At 35.5% G+C, this 26,133-nt stretch overlaps 1 protein-coding gene across 8 annotated transcripts in view; it reads left to right on the top strand.

Annotated features, from left to right (window-relative positions):
• Positions 1-26,133, top strand: part of BTAF1 (B-TFIID TATA-box binding protein associated factor 1) — a 92,140-nt gene that overhangs the window by 9,259 nt on the left and 56,748 nt on the right. For 4 of the 8 annotated variants that reach the window (XM_014839428.3, XM_044754156.2, XM_070487167.1 and 1 more), the window contains 11 exons: positions 4,492-4,615; positions 9,072-9,186; positions 10,819-10,965; positions 17,518-17,681; positions 19,801-19,937; positions 22,360-22,489; positions 22,760-22,828; positions 23,920-24,009; positions 24,706-24,801; positions 24,899-25,075; positions 25,783-25,923. In XM_014839428.3, the coding sequence (XP_014694914.3) occupies positions 4,492-4,615; positions 9,072-9,186; positions 10,819-10,965; positions 17,518-17,681; positions 19,801-19,937; positions 22,360-22,489; positions 22,760-22,828; positions 23,920-24,009; positions 24,706-24,801; positions 24,899-25,075; positions 25,783-25,923 (1,390 nt within the window). Of the gene's footprint in view, positions 1-4,491; positions 4,616-9,071; positions 9,187-10,818; positions 10,966-11,501; positions 11,589-17,517; positions 17,682-19,800; positions 19,938-22,359; positions 22,490-22,759; positions 22,829-23,919; positions 24,010-24,705; positions 24,802-24,898; positions 25,076-25,782; positions 25,924-26,133 lie in introns of all 8 variants that reach the window. The other 4 variants (XM_070487176.1, XM_070487174.1, XM_070487177.1 and 1 more) reach the window with 3 other exon arrangements.

Raw genomic sequence — 26,133 nt, 5'->3', positions numbered from 1 at the left:
TTAAAAATGTTGCTTAAACTTGTGCCCAAGAAACTTGAACTTTTTAAAAATTTTAATTACAGTAAATACCAACTGCTCAACAAATATTTGAATACTGTGCAAAGTATTGTGGGGGACAAAAAGAATCATCAAAGGAGGTGAAGCCTAATGAGGAACATAAGACATCATGTGACAAAGTAATGTAAGAGATGCCACAAAACAAAGCGTAATAACCAAAATGGCTATTCAAGATGAGAATTCATGTGGATTTTAGAAGAGGAAATAATTTCAGTGGTATAGTAGTCTGTGATGGTTTCAAGAGGGTAGACGAGTTAAAATCTTGATGGATGGGAGCTAGCTGAAGAATTTAACCAAGAAAAGGCATTGCAAGTTAAGGAAACAGTATAGACAAAAATGTGGAAACCATAAAGTTTCATGTTTGTTTTTGATTACTGTCTGATAAGTAAGGGTGAGTCATTCAGAGTTTTAGAGTGAGGCAGTAATTTGATCAAAGGGTGCTTTAGGAAGTAAATCTGGCAATAAGATCATATTAGCATGGGGATTATGCTCACCAGGCAGTTGAAAGTGTGGTACTAGAACTCCCAGATGGGCTAGATTTGGGGATTATTTGTGCTGTTTTATAGTTTAAGCAGATAACCGTAGTTTCCTAAAGGAGAAACTGGTGAGAGATGAACAGCCGAGGATTGAATCTGGGAGAATGTTCAGATTAAGAGTGGTAAGAGTAGTGAAACCAAGGAAGGAATTAAGAGTTCACAGAACAACAGGGTTGTATAATATTGTGAAAGCTTAGGAAGGGAAGTATTTTAGGATTGTGATACTTGCTGATGTTGGATGTCATAGAAGAGTCAAGAAAATTGGATTTACAAAAAAATTGGATTTGGAGTTTACAAGCTCATTGGTGACCTTCTGGTGTACTATTTCAGTAGTAGAGAAGGATAGGAACTTGACTGATAAGGATTAAATTGTGTATGGTGAGGAAATACGAGAAGTGATTTTAAACGCTTGTTCAGGATGCTTGACACTAAAAAGCAAATGTTCTAGAAGGTGGAGGTCAAGCAGTTTATTTTCTCATTAGAGACCTGCATATTTGAAGATAGAGAAGGGAATAGATTAATAAAGCAGTGATTTAAGATATTGGAGAAAGAGTAATTGAATGAGGATAGAAGGGGATGGTATCAAGAAAACAGTAGAACAATATCTAAGTCTTGAAGAAGAGTGAGGACTGTCTTTTCATCTGAAATAGGATAAGTATAAAGAACAAACTTTAGAGGTAGTGAGGAGAGAACTTGTGATAATGTGTGTTCCTTAGCCTAGAGATCTACTCAGTGAAGTAGTCCATTCCATTTTAAGGAATAGGGAATAGTAATTGGGGCTTGAGGAAAGTGGAAATGGTTGGGGAAAACTTTGAAAACTGTCAATTTTCTTTTAACCTTTTACACATGGATATAAAACAAGTTAGTATTATCATTTAGAGTGTTCATTTTGCAGCCAGCTTTGCTTTTGGTCACAAAAAGCAAAAACTGCGTCAAGGAAAAGGAATTATGAAGTAGTTGCAATCTTTCCAGAGGTGCAGTCTAAAGAACTTGGCATCAAATAAGTCAAAGATAAGACAAACACTATGTTATGTAAGGGGGAAAAAACTACAAAAAAACTCCACAACATATAATGATGTGAAGCTGTAAAATAAGGCTAAATTACCTAGTTTGACCTTCCAAAATAAGAAGGTAAGCAAAGTTAAGTGTGCATCCCCAAGTCATCTAACAAGTAACAGAAGCAGGACTTTTACGTGTCTCCTAAGCTCTAGTCTAGTTTGTTTTTCATTTTACCCTTGTTTCCTATAGGAAAGTCCTGGATCTATGTGAACTGTACACATACAGGACAGCTTGATATTGTTATAAAGAATACATGCAGCATATACAAATATAAGTCTACTGTAGCATAAATTTGACCTAATACAGTCCTTTTTTTTTTCCTTGAGGAAGATTAGCCCTGAGCTAACACCTGTGTCAGTATTCCTCCACTTTATATTTGGGTTGCCACCACAGCATGGCTGATGAGTGGTGTAGATCTGCACCCAGGATCTGAACCCATAAACTCGGGCTGCTGAAGCAGAGCACTTCAAACTTAACTACCATGCCACAGGGTTGGCTCCTAATATATTCTTTGTAATAAAACACTTAAGTTTTGATAATTTTGCCTGCCACAGGATATAGAAGATTTAGAGTGAATGTTTGTCTTGATACTTACAGAAAGTTGTTCATAGATGTTTAAGATTTCTTTTTGCAAATTTCATTGAGCTTAGGCATTCATAATCATATGGTCATGGTCATGGCAATATGCAGATGTTAGTTGTGAAAGTTCAGAGAGAGTTCTCATGAACTTGAACATCTCAACCAGTTTTAAAGACGAACATAAGTCCAAGGGTGTTCTGAGAGTTATGTATGGCATGGGTGAGGGAAGTCATTTTATGGGGAAGGGATTTGAGGTCTGACTTAGTCTTAGAACTTCAGAACACCAACTGTCAGAAAAAAAATTTTTCTCCCATTCCTTTGTCCCATTATCTCTCTGAGTCACTGTTCACCAAATCCTGTAGCAAAAACTGATGAATGAGTGAGTAAAGGCAAATATTTACATAGCCTTGATTGAATAAGGCGAAATATTGTGTCATAAGGTGGATGTGTCTGTGCAAAGTATATGTATAAAGTAAATTAATTTTTGCATGTCTTGTAAAAACTAATTTCTTTGTAGTCACTCTGTGTAACGTTCAGTATATTGGAAGCAAAAACTGTGCTGTACTTACTCTTTTTTTTCTTTATGTCACTAGCTATAATTGCCTGAAATATTTTTCTTAAACTATGTCCTTCTTACATACCCTTGACTATAAAATTTGAACCTTGTCTCTTAGTTTTTTGTTCTGAAACAGTTAAAAAGTTTTCATAATACCCTCAGCCTTCTTGACTGAAAAGATGTATTTTAGTTATATTTCTTACCAATTACCATGATTTTGTGCTTATTAGTGACTGGCTAGTTTGATAAATACTACCAGACAAAAAAAAAAAAAACCGTACCCATTTGCTCCCATATAGGTTTATCTTATAAAAGTTGTTCAGAACTTTCCTTTGTAGTTTTTTAGCTCTTTGTGAAAGAAAAAGAGTCCCAGAAGTGAAATATGAGCCTCTTTGCAGTTTATTAATGCTTAATGCTCACGGTTAGCTTTGGGACCTTGGTTGCTGCTTTTCCTCGTTAGATAAAATTTGAAGGTATGTTGACTGAATCTCCCTACATATAGGATTGGGCATAGTTAGTATAATCTTGCCTCTTGCCATCCTCCATCTTGTTTAAAGTACCCATTTATTCCACTTATGACACCGCTTTTCTTTCATTACCTGTGGCATCTACTTTGCCTCATTGAGCCTGATTAGTAGTGTGATAGGAGGGCTAGACTTGTGTGATATGTGGGCAGCTGGTGGTAGTTACTTGTGACTTTGCCTTTCTAAAACCTTAGGATTTTCCTGTATCCTCAAAACAAAGTAACCAGTTTTCTTTTTCTCCCAACTGTTTTGTATGTGGATGGCCACGGATGAGTGGTGTAGGTCCGTGCCCGGGAACTGAACTGAGGCCGCCAAAGTGGAGCACGCCCAACTTAACCACTAGGCCCGCCCCACTTCCCATTTCTTTTAATGACGTCTTAATTTTCTAAGAGTTAGAGCCTCAGAATCCTTTCATTTCCTTGGCATTTCATTTAATTTCTATACTTAGCAGCATTTCTCCCAACTTCTTTCTAGTCTTTTGCCATGATTGTAGTTCAAGTCAGCACTTTTAGCCTAAAATTCTCTAAAAGTTTCCTTTCATTTTACTTCATGCTTCTCACTGCTGCCAGATTAATCTCATAGCTCCAGTCTCATGACTTTCTTGACCCAAGACCTTCTTGGTTGAACCATACATTCTGAGGTCTCCACAATAGGGCTCTAGCTGCTTTCATAGCTGTATCTCCCACTGTTCTCTTAGTTGTACCCTGAATTAAAACCAAACTATGTTATTCACTTCCCTAAATATAGTTTCCCTTTTCTTTTTGCTGTGCTCTTGTTATTCCCTCTTCCAGATATTCTTCCCCATTTCCTTTTCACCACCTCATCTCCACCGGTACTGAAATCTTATTCTACCATTAATGCCCATCTCGTACCCCATTTCTTTTATGAAGCCTTTTCAGTATTACACAGTTGGGGATACAGTAGGTGCTACCTCTGTTCCCACTCCTCAAAGCACTTTGTACTTCTTTTCTGACACATATATCTTTGTGCCCTGTATTTTAATTATTTGTGTACTTGCTTTACCCACTCACTCCAGCCCCATAGCAAGTTCTTGGAGGGTAGAGATTCCCTGAAACCCTAGCATAGGTTTTCATTCATAGATGCTCAATATGTTTATTGACTCAAACATACATATGAGGAAACACACTTCAGAGTAACCATTATATTTTTGTTATTTTAGGCTTGATCGTCTTTTTATCTTACTGGATACTGGCACTACTCCAGTTACAAGAAAAGCTGCTGCACAGCAACTTGGAGAAGTGGTGAAACTTCATCCTCATGAACTAAATAATCTCTTATCTAAAGTAAGAACCCTTTTTTTCCTTGTAGTATAATACAATTGTAGAAATTTGTGCGTGGATAGGAACATGAAAGTGAAGATAGAAATTGCCTTATTTTAGTGACAATTTATGGTCTTCAAATTCCGTTAATATCTTAATATTTCTTCAAATATGTAAGAAATTTTGCTATTTCTTTATGTGTTTTTTTGGTCACATGATTTAAAATATTTTGTTTTTTGCATCAAACTTAATTGTTTAAGGAATTTGACAGTACAGAACCTTTTGCCTGTGGCACACCTGACCCAATTTGGTAGTGAACTAAGTTGTTAATCTAGTTTGTTAGTTGTCTAACTTGTTCTTAATGGCTAATAGTATATCATAGTTGGCAGTCTTCAAATGGATGAATACTCATGGCAACGATTGAAATATATGAGAAACTAGTTGTCATTACATTCTTATTTATCAGCTGTTTGAAAGTGAAGGTTTTCTGCTTTTGTGGATCAATGTTTTCATAATCCTAGCCCATGTTCTTTTCCTAAGCAATGGCTGTATTTTCACTGAACTCTGTGGGCTTGTAGAAGTGTGGCTGTATGATAGTAGAAGCAAATTCCATGTGTTTAATTCTCTGGCATGCAAAGTAAAAACAGGAGGAGGGGTGTGTAGGAGGGGATGAATAGAGGATAGGATGTGGAAGCCGTATGATAGCCCAGACGCTCGAAGCCCCAGGATACCTCTCTTTCTGTGGGTCTTACCTCCTCCTTTTGTCCTCGTTTGTCTCTGCCTGATTTGTGTGAGTAGGAGTTCTAAGCCCTTTGTCGACATATAGAAATCTGCCCTATATAGTTTCTACCATAAGGACTCTCTTTTCAACGTATTCCCCACTTAGATGTTAGAACTTTCTAACCAAGATGTAGATAGAGAGACAGTGATTTGACATCTGCAGCCTCCATGTTCTCAGAATGGAGAAGGATGCATTATTAGGCAGTATTATACTCGTGTGTATGGTGGGAGGATAGAGAGGTTTACCCATTTCGTCTCATCCCAAGGGAACAGATAGAGGACTGAATGAGCTGAAACTGGAAACAGTGAACAAGACTAGTCTGTACTGAACTGAGAAAAGGTTTCCAGCCTTCTAAGTGAGTTCAGGTCTTCTTAACTTAGTGCCCAGCATACATCAAATAATTCCAAAAGAGGCAAAGTTTATCTTCTCACCTCCTATCCTCTTTTCTTTGCTCTCAGTGTTTTCTTGTTGCCTTTTGGTTTTGTTTTTTAAACAGCTTTATTGAAATATAATTTACATGCCATACAATTCACCCACGTAAAGTGTACATTTCAATGATTTTTAGTATGTTCACAGATAAATGCAGCCATCATCATAATCTAATTTTAAAACATTTTTTATCTCCCCAAAAGGAAACTTCATGGCCATTAGCAGTCATTCTGCATCACTCCCCCTCCCATACCCAGTCCTAGGCAACCACTAATCTACTTTCTGCCTATAGATTTGCCTATTCTAAACATTTTATATAAATGTGTGACCTTATGTGACTGTTTTCTTTCAATTAAAATAGTATTTTCAAGGTTCTTTCATATTGTAGCATGTCATTATTTCATTCCTTTTTATTGCCAAATAATATTCCATTGTATGGAATATGGATATACTATATGGATATGCCACGTCTCATTTATCTGCTCATCAGTTGATGGACAGTTGGGTTGTTTCCACTTTTTGGCCTATAATGAATAATGCTGTTATGAAAATTCATGTACAAGTTTTTGTGTGGATGTATGTTTTTATTTCTCTTGGGTATATACCTGTGAGTAGAATTGCTGGATCATATGGTAACTATGTTTAACTTTATGAGGAGCTGTCAGATTGTTTTCCAAACTGGTTCTGCCATTTTACATTCCCTACAGCAGTGTATGAGAGATCTGATTTCTTCACATCCTTGCCAACACTTGTTAACTGACTTCGATTGTATCCATACTAGTAGTGAGTGTAAAGTGATATCTCATTATAGTTTTCATTTGCATTTTCCTGATGACTAATGATGTTGAACGTCTTTTCATGTGTGTTTTGACCATTTGTATATCTTTGGAGAAGTTTCTATTCAGATCCTTTGGCCATTTTTAAGTGGGGTATTTGTTCTTTTATTATTGAGTTATAAGAGCTCTTCATGTATTTTGAATACAGGCTCCGTATTAGGTATTTGATTTGCAATTATGTTCTTCCAGTCTGTGGGTTGTCTTCACTTTCTTCTTTTGTGTATGTGTGTGTGTGAGGAAGATTGGCCCTTAGCTAACATCTGTTGTCAGTCTGCCTCTTTTTACTTGAGGAAGATTGTCACTGAGCTAATATCTGTGCCATCTTCCTCTATTTTATGTGGGATGCCACTACAGCGGGCTTGACGAGCGGTGTTAGGTCTGCTCCTGGCATCTAAATCTGTGAACCCAGTGCTGCTGAAGCGGAGCGCATGAACTTAACCACTATGCCACCAGGCCGGCCCCACTTTTCACTTTCTTGACATTATCCTTTGAAGCACAAAAGTTATTAATTTTGATGAAGTCAAATTTATCATATTTTATATCACTTGTGCTTTTGAGATTATATCTAAGAAACCCTTGCCTAACCCAAGGCCACAAAGATTTACCCCTATGTTTCCTTCTAAGAATTTTATAGCTTTAGCTCTTTTAGACTTACGGCCCACTTTGAGTTAATTTTTATGTATGGTGTGAGGTAGGCGTTCAAAATCATTATTTTGTTGCCCCAGCACCGTTTGTTGAAAAAATTCTTCTTTCCTCATTGAATTGTCTTGGCACTCTTGTCAAAAATCAGTTGATCACAGACACATAGTATTACTTTTGGATTCTCAATTCTATTCCATTGATCTTTGTATCTGTCTTTTGCTGGTACCACACTGTCTTGATCACTGTTGCTTTGTAGTAAGTTTTGAAATCAAGGAGTGTGAATCTACCAATTTTACTATTCTTTTTCAAGATTGTTTTGGTGATTCTGAGTGCCTTGTATTTCCCTATAAATTTTAGGATCAACTTGTCCATTTCTGTAAAAGAGCCAGCTTGGATTTTTATAGGAATTATGTTGAATCTGTAGATCAATTTAGGGAGTATTACCTTCTTAACAATATTAAGTCTTCTGATCCATGAACATGAGGTGTCTTTCTGTTTGTTTAGATATTATTTAATTTCTTTCAACAGGATTTTGAATTTTTGGTAGTTTTCAGTATACAAGTTTAACACTTCTTTTTTGAATTTATTCTTTTTTTTTTTTTAAAGATTTTATTTTTTTTCCCTTTTTCTCCCCAAAGCCCCCCAGTGCATAGTTGTCTATTCTTCGTTGTGGGTCCTTCTAGTTGTGGCATGTGGGACGCTGCCTCAGCGTGGTTCGATGAGCAGTGCCATGTCTGCGCCCAGGATTCGAACTAACGAAACACTGGGCTGCCTGCAGCGGAGCGCACGAACTTAACCACTCAGCCACGGGGCCAGCCCCTGAATTTATTCTTAAGTATTTTATACTTTTTGATGCTGTTATAAATGGGATTGTTTTCTTAATTTCATTTTGAGATTGTTTATGGAAAGTTTATAGAAATATAATTGACTTTTGTATGTTGATCTTTTATCTTATACAATCTTGCTGAATTCATTTATTCTTTCACTTAGTTTTTATTTTTATTTATTTATTTATTTTTTGAGGAAGATTAACCCTGAGCTAACATCTGCTGCCAATCCTCCTCTTTTTTGCTGAGGCACACTGGCCCTAATATGCATGCCCATCTTCCTCTACTTTATATGTGGGACGCCTGCCACAGCATGGCTTGACAAACAGCACATGGGTCCACACCAGGGATCCAAACCAGTGAACCCTGGGCCGCCGAAGTGGAATGTGCCAACTTAACTGCTGCACCACAGGGCTGACCCCTCACCTAGTTTTTATAACTTAACTCTTTGCATTAAGTAATGGGATTAATGAATAATATACACTTTGCTTTTTACTATGTTAAAAGCTAGGTTATTTTTCTAAATGTACATAAGCATTCTTTTATTAAACTCCTTTTTCCTTTTTTTAAGGGGTAGTGATATTTCCTGTGAATGACAGAATCTTGTATAAATTTTTTTTCCCCCCTGGGGAAGATTTACCCTGATGTAACATCTGTTGCCAATCTTCCCTTTTTCTTTTAATATGTGAGCCAGCACCACAGCATGGCCACTGACAGACAAGTGGTGTGGTTCCATGCCTGGGAACCAAACCCGGGCTGCTGAAGTGGAGTGCGCTGAACTTTAACCATTAGGCCATCAGGGCTGGCCCTGTAAATGATTTTAATAATTCCAAAGTGTTTTATATAAATTTGAGGACTGCTAAATCAGAAGTTAATAACAAGTAAATTTGTATTTCTCTGTTCTGGTTACCTTGAACAAACAATATTTTTTGGTGTGTGACTATTTCATTTTATAATTTTTTAAGGTGTTGATATATTTAAGGAGTACAAATTGGGATACCCGGATTGCGGCAGGACAAGCTGTTGAAGCTATAGTGAAAAATGTACCTGAGTGGAATCCCGTGCCAAGAACCAAACAAGGTGCTTTTAAGTAGAAAAAGTAGTTTGCAGTAAAAACTTTACTATACATTTTATATTTTAATATAGTTTCAATTTTAATTTATAGGCTTAATTTTCATGCTTTTAGGTGTAGGCTTGTCAGGAAATGACATTGAATAAGGCGATTTTCACCACACTTTAAAAAAAAAACTAGATAGATAAATGTTTTCATATATATTTTTAAATTATTAATTCTACAGTATGTGTGATTTACAGAGATTATTACTTCCCTCAAGGAATTTATGTCCTAAAAAATAAATTAAATCAATACAGTGTAAATATTTGAAACAGTCTATTTTTTCTTGTTGCTGGGAGAATAGTGTAATTTTTCTAAATTTTGTAATTATTTTCTAAATTTAAGCACAGTTATATATGGATATTTGGGGGGGTAAGTCTTTAGTTTTTTACGTGTCTTTTAGATGTCTTATATTTTTCATTTTAGAAAAACATATAAATTATTTTTTCTGACTGCCTGTAATGATATTTAAAAATGAACGTATGCTTTTGAAAATTTGTAAAGGTGAATATTTTCATTAAGTGCAAATTTAATATGGTGCAACTGGATTTCATTCTCAAGTCACATTGATAACATCACTTTTATCATAAGTAGTAGCTTATCCAAAATTTTTGCTTTAATTTGCTGGCACCAATTATTTTGAGTGATTGTGTTAATTTGTCTTCTCTCATCAAATGAAATACATAACCAAAAGAACTTTTAACTTATTTTAGAAGAGTTTTTTCCAGCTTATTATCTCTGCTTATTTTCATATATACAGCTATTAGAACTCAGATTCTTTTTTATAAAACTTATTAAATCAGGTACACTAGCATTAAAATTTATAGTAAATAAGGTTGCTAGTCATCAGTAGAAAATTTAAAATATAAGTAGTTCCCTTTAAGTCAATCAATTGTATTTTAGTTTACAGATGAATTATATGCAAATGCCAGCTAAACAAACCATTAGGTCAGTGAACAGTTACAACATATTTTAAAATTTAGCAGCATAACTTTTTTTTTGGGAGGAATACAGAACATTTTATAGATAATTTTAGGCCTCAGATTGATAGATAATTTTGAGCAGTTTACTGTGAGATTATAATTTGCTTATATTATGAGAAGTGAGTCCTATTGAATGAGTAGTTGCTTTGTATCCTAGATATTCCTCAGATATAGGGAGGGATGATGTTTATTAGTCTTGTTTCTGAATATATTCTGTAAGTATGTGTTTGTCTTCCAATTTAGCACTCTAATAAACTCATGCCGTTACCTTGGTACTTTTTAACTGTCAACAGAAAGTGGAGATAGCACGATATCTAACATACGTATTTCAACATTGGGATGCATTTCTTCATATAACATCGTGCTTTTGTAGTAAAAAACAGCCATACATACACCCACTAACATTCAGGTAGTTTGTAGAAGGGGAGCCACCAACTAAATAGTTTATTCATAAATAACTAAGAGCTGATCATAAATAAATCCACAGTAGCTTTTCTACTTCCTCCACCTTTTACTTTTCTTAAAATATTACCCACCCACCCCAAGTAATGCTCTTTTCCTTAATCCCACACTTTGGCTATATGATCAAATTAAATCTTTTTTAACTTTGTCTAGAACCTACTTCAGAAAGTGCTATGGAAGATTCTTCTACTACAGATCGATTGAATTTTGACAGATTTGATATATGTAGATTGTTACAACATGGGGCATCGCTTTTGGGATCTGCTGGTGCAGAATTCGAAGTACAAGATGAAAAATCAGGTATGTAGTAGTTCTGTAGAAGAAAATCTGAAACGTGTGGTTCAAAGTAATTCATCACTTGGTATGCTATGTATCAGTCATGCAAAAAAATCTAACAGATATCATGAAATGTAAATTGGCTAGAGTTTACAATTGTGGGTGGGGCACGCTTTGGGTGGGGAAGGGAACCAGAAGTACTTGGTCTAAAGTTACCATATGAATATTTTTCTTCTGTTAAGTGAATATGTACTATATATATACATCATTAATAGATACATATTAATGTTTCAGCAGCCATTTTATTATGTAATATAGAAATTATGAAGTGTTACACAAGAGCCTCAGTTGAATAGATTTTAAAGGCCAGTATTAGTGTAGATTGTGGTCATGTTTTCCACAATTCTGGAAATTTGAGAGGCTGTATGATAGTTTTCTTTTTATAATGTGTTTTAAATATTTAAATAATTGGATCTACTCATGCTGGTGACCAAAGCAAAAACTGAAAATGAAAAATAAATCTTGGATAGGTAATTGTCCCATTATCTTTAAACTTACAGAATCTATCTGGATATAAAATAAATGTTTTGGCCATTCAAGATTGATGCCTTGAGTGGAAAAAACCTTGATGTTTTTAATGGATTTCTGTAAGTAAATAAGTTGCTCTTTTGACTAAAACCAAAACAGAACAGTGTTTTGTTTTTTTGCTAATTAAATTAATTATTAGTCAAAACATACCCATCTAGCTAAGTTAATGAAATGATCTTCAGTTTGTTCATCTTAAAAAAATGTCAAATACCCATTCCCTCTTGTTTAATATGGTTTCTATTAAAAGGTCTAGTTTATTTTTGGAGAGAAATAAGAGGAGAATTTGCTTAAGTTCCAGAAAAACATAGTTTTTCTAATAAGGGAGGTAGAAATTGTTTAAAAAACTTCCTAATTTGAAAAAGTTATCTCTAAACAGTAGGTTTACTGATCTTACTAGCATACCCAAGGACATCAGCAGAAATCATTGACCCTTATCCAGGAGTAAAAGTCGGTATCACCTTTGTTACTTTAAAAAAATATGTGTGTTTGGATTTTATCCTACAGATTCTGGTTTAATAGATCTGTGGAGAGCTCTAGGAAATTTTATTTAAAAGAAAAAAAATGCCATAGGTAACTCTGATATGTAACCAGGATTGGGAACCCCAATTTTTTGAGAACTCAGTTTTTAAGGCTAAGTGACAGCATGCTGAATAGTGCTCCTTTAAAACCCTATAGTTAGGTTTTCTTTAAATGTCTGCTTGTCTGTGTTTGTCTCTTCATATATATGAAAGACACATACATGATCAGTATAGGTGCTGGCCTGTTTCCTTTGCAGTTGTGTGGATATTTTCCCCAATAGGACTTTCCCTGGAATGAGAGGACTATTTTGGGCTCTGTGTAAGTGTACTAGACTTGTGAGCCAGCAGTCTTCACTTTTGGATGCCTAGTGTTTTTCCCTCTGGGTAGAACAGCCTTAACAATTTTTTTAAATAGCTTTATTGAGCTATAAGTCACATATACAATCCACCCATTTTTAAAGTGTACAATTCAGTGGTTTTTAGTATATTCACAGATATGTGCAGTCAATTTTAGAATATTTTCATTACCTCAAGAAGAAACCCCATATCCTTTAGCTGTCACCCTCTTATCCCCCTACTTTCTCCCTTCCCTTTCACAGCCCTAAGCAACTTACTTTCTCTATAGATTTGCCTATTCTAGTCATTTCAGATAAATGGAGTCATACAATATGTAGTCTTTTTTTTTTTTGAGGAACATTAGCTCTAAGCTAACACCTACTGCCAATCCTCCTCTTTTTGCTGAGGAAAATTGGCCCTGAGCTAACATCTTTGCCTATCTTCCTCTATTTTATATGTGAGACGCCTGCCACAGCATAGCTTGATAAACAGTGCATAGGTCTGTGCCTGGTATCCAAAATGACAAACCCTGGGCCACCAAAGCAGAGCACACAAACTTAACCACTATGCTACTGGGCCAGCCCCCAATATGTGATATTTTGTGACTGGCCTCTTTTACTTAGCAGGATGTTTCCAAGATTTATCCGTATTGTGGTATATATATCAGTGCTTATTTCATTTTTTTTATTCTAAATAGTTTTTATTACTGTTATAGGATGTATCAGTTTTTTAATTGTGGTAGAATGTAGACAACATAAATTTATCATTTTAACTATTTGTAAGTGTACAGTTCAGTAGTATTAAGTACATTCACATTGTTGTTCAGCTGATCTCCAGAACTCTTTTCATCTTGCAAAATGAAACTTTGTACTCATTAAACAACAATTCCCATTCCTCCCTCCCCACAGCCCCTGGCAACCACTGTTCTATTTTTCTGTCTTTATGAATTTCACTACTCTAGGTACTTTAAATAAGTGGAATCATACAGTATTTGTCATTTTGTGACTGGCTTATTTCACTTAACATAATATTCTCATCAGGGTTCATCCATGTTGTAGTATGTGTCAGAATTTCCTTCCTTTTTAAGGCTGAGTAGTATTTCAGTGTGTGTTTGTACCACATTTTGTTTCCATTCATCCATCAGTGGACACTTGACTTGCTTCTACCTTTTGGTTGTTGTGAATATTGCTGCTTTGAACATGAGTATACAAATATCTGTTTGAATTCCTGCTTTCAGTTCTTTTGAGAAAATACCCAGAAGTGGAATTACTGAATCATATGGTAGTTCTATTTTTAGTCTTTTTAGGAACTGCCATACTGTTTTCCATAGCAACTACACCATTTTACATTTTACATTCCTACCAAAAATGCACAAGGTTTCCAATTTCTGCACATCTTGCTGTGTTGTGGGGCCTGTGGCTGGTGTGTTAAATTAAGAATATGCAGATTATGACCTGCTGAATGAGGAGGCACAAGCCACCCACACAGGGTCGGCAGGTAGCTCTTTCAGCATCTGATCTCCCACTTTGGGGAAGTGAAAACCCCAGAGATCATTTTGATTGAAGGCACAGTTTTAATACACTCATGCAAAGAAAGTAAAGTCACAAAATTTACGACTTACAAATCCCAGAAAATGGGGGTGGGGGGCAGTGAGCTGAGAGAAGGGCAGACTTTCATCCCAGGTCATGAGCAAGCAGGAGAGAGAGAGGAATAGGAAGCACCTATTACTTATAAGGTGGTTGGGGTGGAGGTCACTAACTTTTGGAGGGCTCAGCTCTAAGTGGTTATTTTAAAGGGCGCCCCAGGAAAAGCAAAGTGGGAACTTGTGGTGGGAATCCTAAACTCAAGTCTTTATCTACATGTCCAGACTCTGTATATGAGGAGGGTTGTCATACTGTGCAGTGCTTCGGTAGCAACTCAGAGTAACTGTTTTCTCATCATACTTGTCCGCACTTGTTATTTTCTGTTTTTTTGATAGCAGCCATTCTAATGGGTGTAAAGTAGTCTTATTTCATTTTATGGCTGGATAATGTTCCATATTGTAAATCATGTTTTGTTTATCCATTCATCAGTTGATGACATTTGGGTTGTTTCTACCTTTTGGCTATTAGGAATAATGCTGCAGTAAACATTCATGTTCATGTTTTTGTGTGGACATATATTTTCATTTCTCTTGTGTAGGTAGCTAAGACTAGAATTGCTGAGTCATATGGTAACCATATTTTACCATTTGAGGAACTGCCAGACTGTTTTCCAAAATGGCTCTACTGATTTATATTCCATTAGCAGTATACGAGGGTTCCGATTTCTCCGTGTCCTTGCCAGTGCTTGTCATTAACTGACTTTAATTATATCCATACTAGTGAGTGTGAAGTGATTTTGATTTGCATTTTCCTGCTGCATGCTGATGTTGAACATCTGTTCATGTATTTACTGACCATTTGTTTATCTTTGAAGAACTGTCTATTCAGATCCTTTGCCCATTTTAAGTGGGATATTTGTTCTTTTATTATTGTTGTAAGAGTTCTTTATATATTCTAGATACAAACCTCTTACCTGATAATATAATTTACAAACATCCTCCCATTCTGTGGGTTGTCTTTTCACTTTCTTGATTGTATCCTTTGAAGCACGATAGTTTTTAATTTTGGTGAAGTCTGATTTATCTTTTTCTTTTGTTTCTCAAGGTTTTGAGGTCATATGTAAGAAGCTATTGCCAAATCTAAGGCCATTTGCCCCTGCGTTTTCTTCTAAGAGTTTTATGACTTTAGCTTTTACTATCTGTTATTGATCCATTTTGAGTTAATTTTTCTGTCTGTTGTGAGGTTAAGGGTCCAACTTCATTCTTTTGCATGTGGCTGTACTGTTGTCTCAACACCATTTGTTGAAAAGAACTATTCTTTCCCCACTGAATTGTCGTGGCACCCTTGTTGAAAACTAGTTTGCCATAGACATGCAGTTTTTTTCCTGGACGTCTCAGTTGTATTCCATCGATGTCTATCTTTATGCCAATAACTCATTGTCTTAGTTATTGCTCCTTTGTGGTGAGTTTTAAAATCAAGAAGCATGCACCTCCCACTTTGTTCTTTTTCAGGATTGTTTTGGATATTCTGGGTCCCTTGCATTTCCATATGAATTTTAGGATCAGTCTGTCAATGTCTGCAAAAAAGCCATCTGATATTTTGGTTGGAATTGTGTTGAATCTGTATATCAGTTTGGAAAGTATTACTGTCCTAACAATATTAAGTCTTGTGATCCATGAAAATAGAATGTTTTTCCATTTATTTAGATCTTCTGTAATTTCTTTCATCAATATTTTGTAGGAATATAAGTTTTAAGTTTTGCTTTTGATGCTATTATATATATAATTGTTGTCTTAATTTCATTTTCAGGTTGTTTCTTTAATCTTTTCGCCCCCTCCTCTCTGTTCTATAGATAGGGCAATGCAAAGTATCCAATCTTTAAATTCACTTATATTTGGTCCTGTTATCTCCATTCAGCTGCTAAGCCCATTTAGTGATTTGAAAATTTCAGATATTGTTCAATTCCAGACCTACTTCTTTTTTTAAAAAAATAGCTTTTTTGGCATATTTTTGCACATCACAAAACTCACCCTTTTCAAGTGTATGATTCTATTTGGTTCTTTTTTATAGTTTCTGTTTCTCTGTTGAGGTATCCTGTCTTTTCATCATTGTGATGATATCTTTCTTTACTTTGAGCATTGTTATACTAGCTGCTTAAAAATCTTTTCTTCTAATTCCAGCATTTGGATCTTCTCAGAGTTGGTCTCAATCAACTGTCTTTTCTTTTGAAAATGGATTATATTTTCCTGATTCCTTGTATGTCAATTAATTTTGAAGTGTATCCCTCACATTGTAAATGCTATACTGTGCAGGCTAGATTCTGTTATTTTCTTCCCAAGAGTGTTTTGGTTTGATTGGTTTCTTTGCTTATTTGTTTGTTGTAGCAGGCATTTAATTTGGGGAAACTCAAATCACAAACTGTTTTGTGGTGGGCAACAGCTCACATCTCAATTTAGTTTTTAGCTTTAGCTGAACTGTTTGGAATCTTCCCTGTGCATGCATAGTTCAGAATTCAGCCAAAGATTTGGCTGAGTTTACACAGAATTTGGGCCTTCCCTTTGGATCTCTCCTTATGGGTTTTCTCTGTCTACCTTCTAATGGCTATAGTGACCTCTGACTCTCCTTCCTCTAGTTCTTCAAGCCAGAAAGACTGGGTTTTTCCCCTAAATTTTTAGCTACCTCACATATCATGGACTGGGTCTACTCTCAGGTTAAAAACTGCAGAAATGGGAAACTCACCCAGTACCATGCCCTTCTTCCAGGTATTGACAACACATCCATGTATATGCCTACTTTTGTTCTCTTTCAGTGCCTTCAGGTGTTTTTTTGTGTTTTGGCAAGAGTTTATTATAATCTGTGGAGAGTTAGTCCAATAAGAACTTGGTCATTATTGGAAACAGATCATTATTGATTTTAAAATGTTAAATTTTTTTCCCAGTAATGTAGAATTGTCTCTTGCATCTAAGTTATTTTAAGCCCAAATTTTTATTTTTAAAATAGTACTGTTTGATCTGTTTTCCACTGAATTATTGAGGGTTTTATTTGGGACGTTCAAAATCTATCTACTTGTATGCCTTTATCTTTGTTATCTGGGCTGTTAGGGCTGTATGGGCTAAAAATACCTAAAGAGCACACTTGGAATAAGCATGTATTTGTTGAGATCTTTTTCTGTCAAGTAAAATCTAGGTTTTGTTTTTTTAGCCTGGTTAGATCTTTCAGAGAATATACAAGGTGTAGCTATAAAATAAGATTGCTTTATTTTCATAGGAATGCATCTCATTTTATATATACTTGATAATTATCAGTAGGACAATGGAAGAATCTCATGAAAACTGGTAGAGTGTTTTATTAGCTAGAATACTATTTACCAATCATGGTTAGGTAATAGAGTTTATGGCATATTCAGAGATTGTGCGTATAGTTTGTTTTATTGTCAGGAGGGGTATTTTAATAGTTACATTTTTTTAGAACATTTGAATCAACTCTTATCTTCATGTGTTAGAAAATTTCTTAAATGATTTAGAGGAAGTATATTTCTTTTCTGTTTAAAGGTGAAGTGGATCCTAAAGAGAGGATAGCACGCCAACGGAAACTATTACAGAAGAAACTTGGCCTTAATATGGGAGAAGCCATTGGAATGAGTACTGAAGAACTCTTTAATGATGAAGATTTGGATTACACCCCGACTTCAGCAGCCCTTATAAACAAACAACCTGTAGGTAAAACCTTTGGTTGTTTGAGTGCAAGTAATAATCAAAGAGATTTGCTTCATTTTGCTATGCAATTGTAATTAAAAAAGAAAATGCTATCCTGGATTCTGTTCATTGCTGCCTAGTGCCACCATAATTTAGTGTTTTCATAATTTGGATTTCTAATGACAGATTCTAAAGAGACAGAAATTCAGCCTACCTTGAAGACACCAAACTGTTGGATAAAAGCGGTGGTATACCTTTTAGGAGCCACTTGTATTGAAGGATACTCAACTAGTATTGAACTAGTTGTGCTAGTTACTCTTTCCTTTGTTCTTTAGTGAAGGAAAGAAAAAGTAAATGTGTGAGAGAGTGGGATGATGATACTAGAAATCTTCAGAGCTATGATTCATTCTTTTATTTTCTAAAGTAACAAACAAGATAAAAAGAAAACTTTCAACCAATGCAAAACGGTATATATTATGAAGGAAAAGAAGTTTTTCTCCAAAAATTGGTGGACATCCATGTCTCTACACCCCACTGGCAACCCTTTTTAAGTTACTTGTGCATTCTTCCTGAAAATTTCTATGTACGTACAAGGATATGTATCCTTTTAAGCCTTGTTTGCATTTCTCACTTCGTGTAACTTAATATACATCATTATATACAGGTTGATCACATTCTTTATGGCTTCATGCTATTTTGTTTTATGACTATACCATAATTTTGCTCCGTATTCCTCCTTTTTCTCTATTCCAGTTCCCAGTGGATGCCTTTGTGCTTCTTTTTTTATGCGTCAGATTCTTTTTAAGCTCCAGTAAAAACTGTGGCTCTCTCCTTAGAAAAATTCACTTACAAGTGAAATATTACCTTTCAAAGGGTTCAGTACTCTTTTGTTTTGCCCCTGCAATATCCTTTAAGGATTCCATGGGCCCCATTAAGAATTCCTGCTTTGTAGTCATGAAACCCTTATCTTGTCATTTCCTTGGCCTTTCCCTTTGCTTAAGTGGAGAATGGTTCTGTTTGCCTTTATACTAGTCCTCCAAACCATTAGAATTTGTAAAGTATATTTTTTAGGGTTGGGGGTATGTGATAATGAATGACTTTTGTAGACAAGAAAAAAATGGCACATATCGGAGAGAAAAAGGAGAAGAGTATAAAGAGGCAGAAAATATAATGACAGCCAGGAAGCAATGGAAAGAAATGGATTACAAACGGAAGCATAAATGTAAATAAAAAATAAAGAAGAAACTAGAGTATAATAAAGGAGAACAAAAATGTAGTAATGTGCTCACAGTGTGGTAGTTGGACATGGTATAAGAAAATGAATGGGCGGGTGTATTAGAGAAAATGGGCAATGGATAGAATAGTGGGATGTGGGATGGGCAACAGCCAGTTTGAGGTTTGGAAGATCCAAGTTTGGTTGGCTTTATATGTCACGGACCTTTGGAAAGAGTTGCTGAAGGTTGCTTGTTTCCATAGGCTCATCACTGCTTCATTGCCTTGTATACGTGCCAGTGGTCCCTGGACCAAGACTATAGCAGGTCAACCACACTGGTGACCCCAGTTGGTTGTAGAAGTGTAAAGTTCAGTTGAATCTTAATCAGTTAAGGGCAGAAAGGATTTTTAGGCTTGGGCTGAAAGCATTTCTGTCTCACAGTCTTTATAATGTCTCCCATGAATGGAAGAGAAAGCAAAAAGTGGCATGAGGGGTTATGAGGAAAGGTGCATATGGGCTAAATTGACTGTAGGATGCCCTACCAATCACTTATGGCTGTAATTATTTTATTTTTTCAGTAGATGATGATTATCCGTTTCTTTTGACATTCTTTATTCTTATGACTTTTGGGTGGTATGGTTATTTTAAAGTCTCACCTGTTCAAAGCCCTCTGTGGGTTAGGATAATACATTCTAACATAAAAAAAAGTTATATGCACGAACATCTGTTGGGAATTGGAAGAATAGGGAAGAAGGAAGAAGAGAGTGGAATTATGGTACAGCCACATAAGAGAATAGCATGAAGCTGTCAAAAAAGACTCAATTTGTATATAGTGAAATTTGTAGACTTAGTCCTCTTCTAAGGCTGAGACTGAGTATTTATTTTAACTTCAAAAGTTCAAACTCACCATTCTTTTATTCTTTTAGACTCTCCAGGCAGCTGAATTGATTGACTCAGAATTTCGAACAGGAATGAGCAATAGACAAAAAAACAAAGCTAAAAGAATGGCCAAGTTATTTGCAAAACAGAGATCCAGGGATGCAGTGGAAACTAACGAGAAGAGGTAGTAATCCTTTTCTGCTTATTTATTTAAAACAGTAATGCTGTGTAGCTTAGATCTGTGCTTGATTTCTAAAAACATTTTGCAGACATTGTCTTTAGCCATGGAGTACCATTTGGATTGTCTTGCACAATTTTTAGAGAGTATTTACTATTACAGCCAGCCCTGGTGGTCTCGTGGTTAAGATTCAGCACTCTCACCACAGCGGCCAGGTTCATTTCCTGGTCAGGGAGCCATACCACTTTTCTGTTGGTTGTCATACTGTGGTGGCTGCATGTTGCTGTGATCCTGAATGCAATGCCACTGGTATTTCAAATACCAGCAGGGTCACCCATGGTGAACAGGTTTGACCAGAGCTTCCAGAGTAAGACAGACTAGGAAGAAGGACCTGGCCACCCACTTCCAAAAATAATGGGCTATGAAAACTCTATGAACAGCAGTGGAGCACTGTCTGATAAACAGTGCCAGAAGGTGAGAGAATGATGCAGAGACTGGGCAAGGTTCCACTCTGCTGTACACAGGGGCTGTAAGAGTAGGGATTGACTTCACGGCACTAATAACCACTCAAAAATTTACTGTTACTGAGGACTAGGACAACTTCCCCAGAAAAATCCTCATATGCAGATTTTTTTTCTCACTATGAACTCTGAATAAGTGCAGAAGATCTTCCAAAGGGAGTGCATTCCAGGCAGAGGGAACAAGTATAACTGCCTTAATCTTGAAATATTCAAGAAACATGATGAATGAACAGAGGTGAGAATAGTAGAGTGAAGTCAGAGAGATGGTCTAAGGGCCACAGGTTAGAAGTACTGCATTAATAAAGTGAATTGTCACAGTATTATACCACCTGTTCCCTAGGTTGGGGGCTAAGTCAAATAGTGAGTAATATTTCTGTGGTAGGAAAGAACTCTGTGGGTAAAATCACTGTCCTCACTTTCTTAATGAGTTAATAAAAGTGATATCTGTGTACAGTTTGGAGCAAAGGGTGGTTCAAAACAGCCCCCTTCAGAAGCACTTTGAGGGGTTTGTTGAAACGCTGATTCTTAGGCCCCACACGGCTCTGTTAAATTAGAATCTATAGTGGTGGTCAAGAAATGTTTGACTAAATGATGAATTAATAAACACACGAGAACTTATGAAAATAGAGTTTTGTTGCACATGACAGAACCTTTATTGTTCTTTGTATTGATGTAAAGCTAAAAAGTGCTTACAGTGTTTATTTAAAAGCTAGGCACAAAAAGGGATAAATAATAAACATTTACTTGGTATACATTTTTACTGGCAGTTATTTTTTTTTAAGTATAAAATCTTTTTGACTTGTTAGCCGCAGCGTTTTTCAAGTTAACAGCGCATTAGGCTCATATAGTAACTTAATAAGTGTTTCTACTGACTTTTATTCATATATATCTCATTGAATTTTATTCACACATATATATGTCATGTTAATGATAAAGGTTAAGAAGAAAAAAGAGATAAAACAAGGAAGGAACATGTGAAATGTTTTGTGGGGAGAATTTGAAATTTTAGATAGGATGGTCAGGGAGGGATTCACAGAGGTGACTTTTCAGTAAAGACCTGGAAGAAGGGAGGATATGAATATTTGGAAAAGACATTTCAAATAGAGGGCACATATCTGGAAGTAGAAACATGCCTAACGTGCCTATCTAGTTTAACGACAACCAGCCTGGCTAGATTGGAGAGAATTGGGGAAAGAATAATAGGAATGAGATTAGGGAGGCTCAGATTTCTTTCATCACCTTATAGAAAAAGTAGTTGGAGAAATAAATTACACTGTTAAGATGGAGGGAGGGAATATTTATAAAAAATAATGCTGTGTATACCTTAACTGTGCTAATTGTTCCATTCTGTTAATACTAAATAGTTTTACCTGTATTCTCCTTTGTAATATTTTGTTATTATGCTAGCCTTGGTATTTTGGTCTTTTAGTCATAAAATAACATTTCCTCGAATTTTCTGCACACATTTTCGTTGCTCAGTTCTTTTATGTTTTTCAAGAACTAGTAAGATTATAGTGCATTACTCAGTATATTAGTTTTCTCCAGGGTACAAAAGCCTAAAAACAATATGCTGGGCCAGATTTAGGTTCTTAGACCAAAGGAGTTTCAAATAAAAAGGAGAGGAGCTGATTGTAGAGAGAAAGGAAAAAAGACTTGTTAAATTTGAGATACAGTTTGAAAGCAAGAATTCATTGATCTATTTTACCTTCATCAATAAGAGTAGTAGGATATATTTTGCTCAAGAATTTTTAAGTAGTTAATCTAAGTTATTTGATACATGAAATTTTAAGTAAATCGTATAATCAGAATATGGCAAAACATTTGTTCAAATGGTGGATTCTCTTGCATTCATTGTGGTTCACATTATCTTTTACTCACTTTTTAAATTCGTGACTTTTATTTTTTAGCAATGATAGCACTGATGGGGAACCAGAAGAAAAGAGACGAAAAATAGCAAACGTTGTTATTAATCAGTCTGCAAATGATTCCAAAGTTTTGATTGATAATATGCCAGACAGTTCTTCCTTAATTGAAGAGGTACTATTGAAATGCCGTAAAGTGTCCTTTGAAATTGTTTATAGTTTTTTCTTACTAATGTCTCAGTAGATAGTACTTAATAATCTATTAATTGAGAGAAATTTTAATTAAAAATCTCGTCTTCATTAGTAAAAATTTTAATTATTTCAGTTTTTAAAAGCCTGACTATTATTACTAGGCCTACAAATAAATACGCTTTACTAAATTACTTAAATTGTTAGCATAAAATAGACCTTTTGAATTAGTAGTAATTTTGTTTTTCTTATTCAGACAAATGAATGGCCGTTAGAAAGCTTTTGTGAAGAACTTTGCAATGACCTTTTTAATCCCTCCTGGGAGGTAAGATTTCTTCATTTTATTGTGTCTCAGCTCTATTTTCTTCGCTAATGAAGGGAACAGTGTCAAGCATAACCTATGCTTCCCCTCTTTACCTCTTAGGACCACTGGCCAGAACACTTTGTTACTCACCTAAGTAGAAAATTTTAGACTCATTTTCCCCTTTCATACCCTTTTTGTCCTATTTCTTTAGTGAATTGTTCATTTCTTTTCATTCTTTTAGCAATAATATAAAGACTTGCGTATCTCTCCCAGATGTAAAAATTTTCTTTGGAAGTAGACGATTTTGATTAAGAACAGTAGTTTCCAGACCAGCTTTTTAGCCTCAGAAATAATTTCTTCAAAGAAAATCTTGAACAGGTTCCAATATGTATAAGAAATGAAAGTGAAGTTCCTCTGGTTGAAGTTGAGGGTTGGTGGTTTCAAAACATTCTGTCCTGCTTTTGTTGGCTTCTGGATAATTTAAAAAACACCGCTTTGAAAAACTTTTTAGCAGCCTTTCTGCTTCTTGAGGTACTTCCGTTTAAAACTGTTCAAGTCTTAATTCAAACGGAGTCTTAAATAAATGGGTGCAGTGTCAGTGGCCTGTTTCTTCCCTCTCAGATGACGCTTCAAAAGGCTACAGGGCTACAGTGAAGCATTAGTCATGAGACATTTTAATTGTATTGTCTTCATTTCACACTTAACACTGGTAGCTTTGGAACTTAGTTTTGATGCATATATTTCTAAAATGTTGGTGTTGGGGCTATAAGGAGCAATGTATGATACTTTCTTTCCTCTCCTTTGCTGTGGATAATGCTGAATGCAGGTAGAGGGTAGAGGAGTGGCAGTCAAGTGGATTAATATCTCAGAAGGATTTCAGAATAGCTATTTTCTTAGTTTGGTTTTAAAAAAGTTCCACATAACCAAAGTTGTGAAATTAATGTACTATGTAATTCTTCTTAGATAGTAAAAGAAAAGCACGTTCTTGTGATGTATCACTTAGTTTGTTCTAATTTCTCAAAGATCCAATATCCCTTTTTCATAGTGAAGAAAAGTTAAACTCAGTTTCTTAAGCATTTAACCTCAGACATTTGTTTCTTGGTTCTTTCTAGGTTCGACATGGCGCAGGCACTGGACTTAGGGAAATCCTTAAAGCTCATGGGAAAAGCGGTGGTAAAATGGGAGACAGCACTTTAGAAGAAGTAAGTGTAGTAAAGCACCAATTATTCACCAAGTTCAGTGGTTGGCCTCTTTTTCCAAGACAGAGAAGTAACAGAGCATGTGCCATGAAGTAGAAATGAGAGGTAAATAAGAAGAAATATGGAAAGGTGAATATGAGAAAAACGGTTAGGAAGAAGTCCGTAGACAGAGGAAGAATGAGTTCACGGGAAAGATTTGTTCAGAAACATGGAGTGGAAAAATATGTGGAAGCAAGAGTATTTGAGAAGGATATAATGAATGGACTGCAAGGTAAAGTAAGATGAATAAGAGGATAGTTTAGAAGTCAGTGAGCGATATGATTGGTGTAGCATGGAGACACTGATAATAGGATAGATAGATAATAGATACGTGATAGATAGATAATAGATACGTGACAGATATAATTGATATCAGAGCAATCTTCAATAGTTTTTTAACTTCTCTTGGAGTGCAAGTAACTTAATAGAATTCATGAATCTTAAAGATTTTAGTATAGTATATGTGAATTTAATTAAACATCAAAGAGGATGTGGTTAATATTAAAGATAGTAATTGGGACTATTCTGTATTTTGATTATTGTTCCTACAGCTAAAATAATCTGTCCTGATATTTTAGTTTTGGTTTTGGACCTAGTGTGTTTCCCCAACCCCCAATACAAGGTGTGATCTTCATTACTAAAAAATGATCATTTTAACAGATGATTCAGCAGCATCAAGAGTGGTTGGAAGACTTGGTTATTAGACTCCTTTGTGTTTTTGCATTAGACAGATTTGGAGACTTTGTTTCTGATGAAGTAAGTATCGCCTAAGTGAGGCTTTGCCCAATCAAATGTCAAATTCAACAAAATAAGTTTTTTGTAAATATGAGTTTTCTTATTTTCTCATTTGTAGGTTGTGGCACCAGTTCGTGAAACTTGTGCTCAAACATTAGGTGTGGTGTTAAAGCACATGAATGAAACTGGAGTTCATAAGACTGTGGATGTGCTGCTTAAGTTACTTACACAAGAACAGTGGGAAGTTAGACATGGAGGTCTGCTGGGAATAAAATATGCTTTGGCAGTTCGTCAGGTAAATGTTTAGGTTTTTGAAGGATATATAGGAGACTTCCCCCCCCCTTAGTTTATTTTCATTAATTATATGAAATGGCCCTAGATTCTTAGTGTTACAGATAAGCCAGTTCTTCAAGATTTGCCTTTTTGAGGTAGTGTCATAGAGATAGGTGATGCTGCTAAGAATTAAGTATGACAACAGATGGTTTGTTAGGTGCGGAAACTTGTTCCTATTTCTTAGCAAGACCAATTCACAGCTAGTTTCCTAGTGTATGATCACAAAAGTAGCCTCTGGGGGCAGCTCTACTGGGAAAATTGAAAAGAGAGTAGATTGGAATAATGAGAAGCGGGAAGGGATAGCTTTCTCTTCCCTCTTTTCTCGTACCCCCTTTGGTTGTCAGTGGCATTGAATGAGAAATAGAAGTTAAGGTTCTAGGACAGGGGTACGTATGTGTGTGTTTTCACACAGAGAATTCATAATCTTACCTCAAAAACGTGTTCTGATGTTTTAAGTCACATTGAATAGTAAAGTACTTGATTTTGTTGTAATCTTTTTCAGATGAGATTAGTTACATAGGCTTCTATTAATGTTATTTTTCTTTTCTGTTTGTGACTTTTTTAATCAATAAAGATTAAATTTATGCTTTCATATGGCAAGTTTAATAAAAAATGTTTACAATAGTTGTGCTACAGTAAATTAATCTATTTTGATGTACTGTTTTACAGGATGTAATTAATACTTTATTGCCTAAAGTTTTAACTAGAATAATTGAAGGACTCCAGGACCTTGATGATGATGTCAGAGCTGTTGCTGCAGCATCATTAGTACCTGTGGTAGAAAGCCTGGTGTATCTTCAGACACATAAGGTAAATTTAAATATTTTTGCATTTTTTTCCCATCAGGGTTGTTTACATTTAGGGTGTAGAGTATTAGGAAAACATTGAGTACTTTTTTCTCCTTCATCTTCCGTTTTGCTTATGACACATAGCCCTCTGATGTATGTGATCTTAATTACATATTATCCTTGGGAAGAGTGAATTTACTTCCTCTTTGTGTACAGAATATATGGGGAACTT

Source organism: Equus asinus, chromosome 2, assembly GCF_041296235.1.
Source record: "Equus asinus isolate D_3611 breed Donkey chromosome 2, EquAss-T2T_v2, whole genome shotgun sequence".
In the NCBI taxonomy this organism is placed as follows: Eukaryota; Metazoa; Chordata; class Mammalia; order Perissodactyla; family Equidae; genus Equus; species Equus asinus.
Note: the sequence above shows the minus strand (reverse complement) of the source record. Positions and strands in the feature narration are given on the sequence as shown.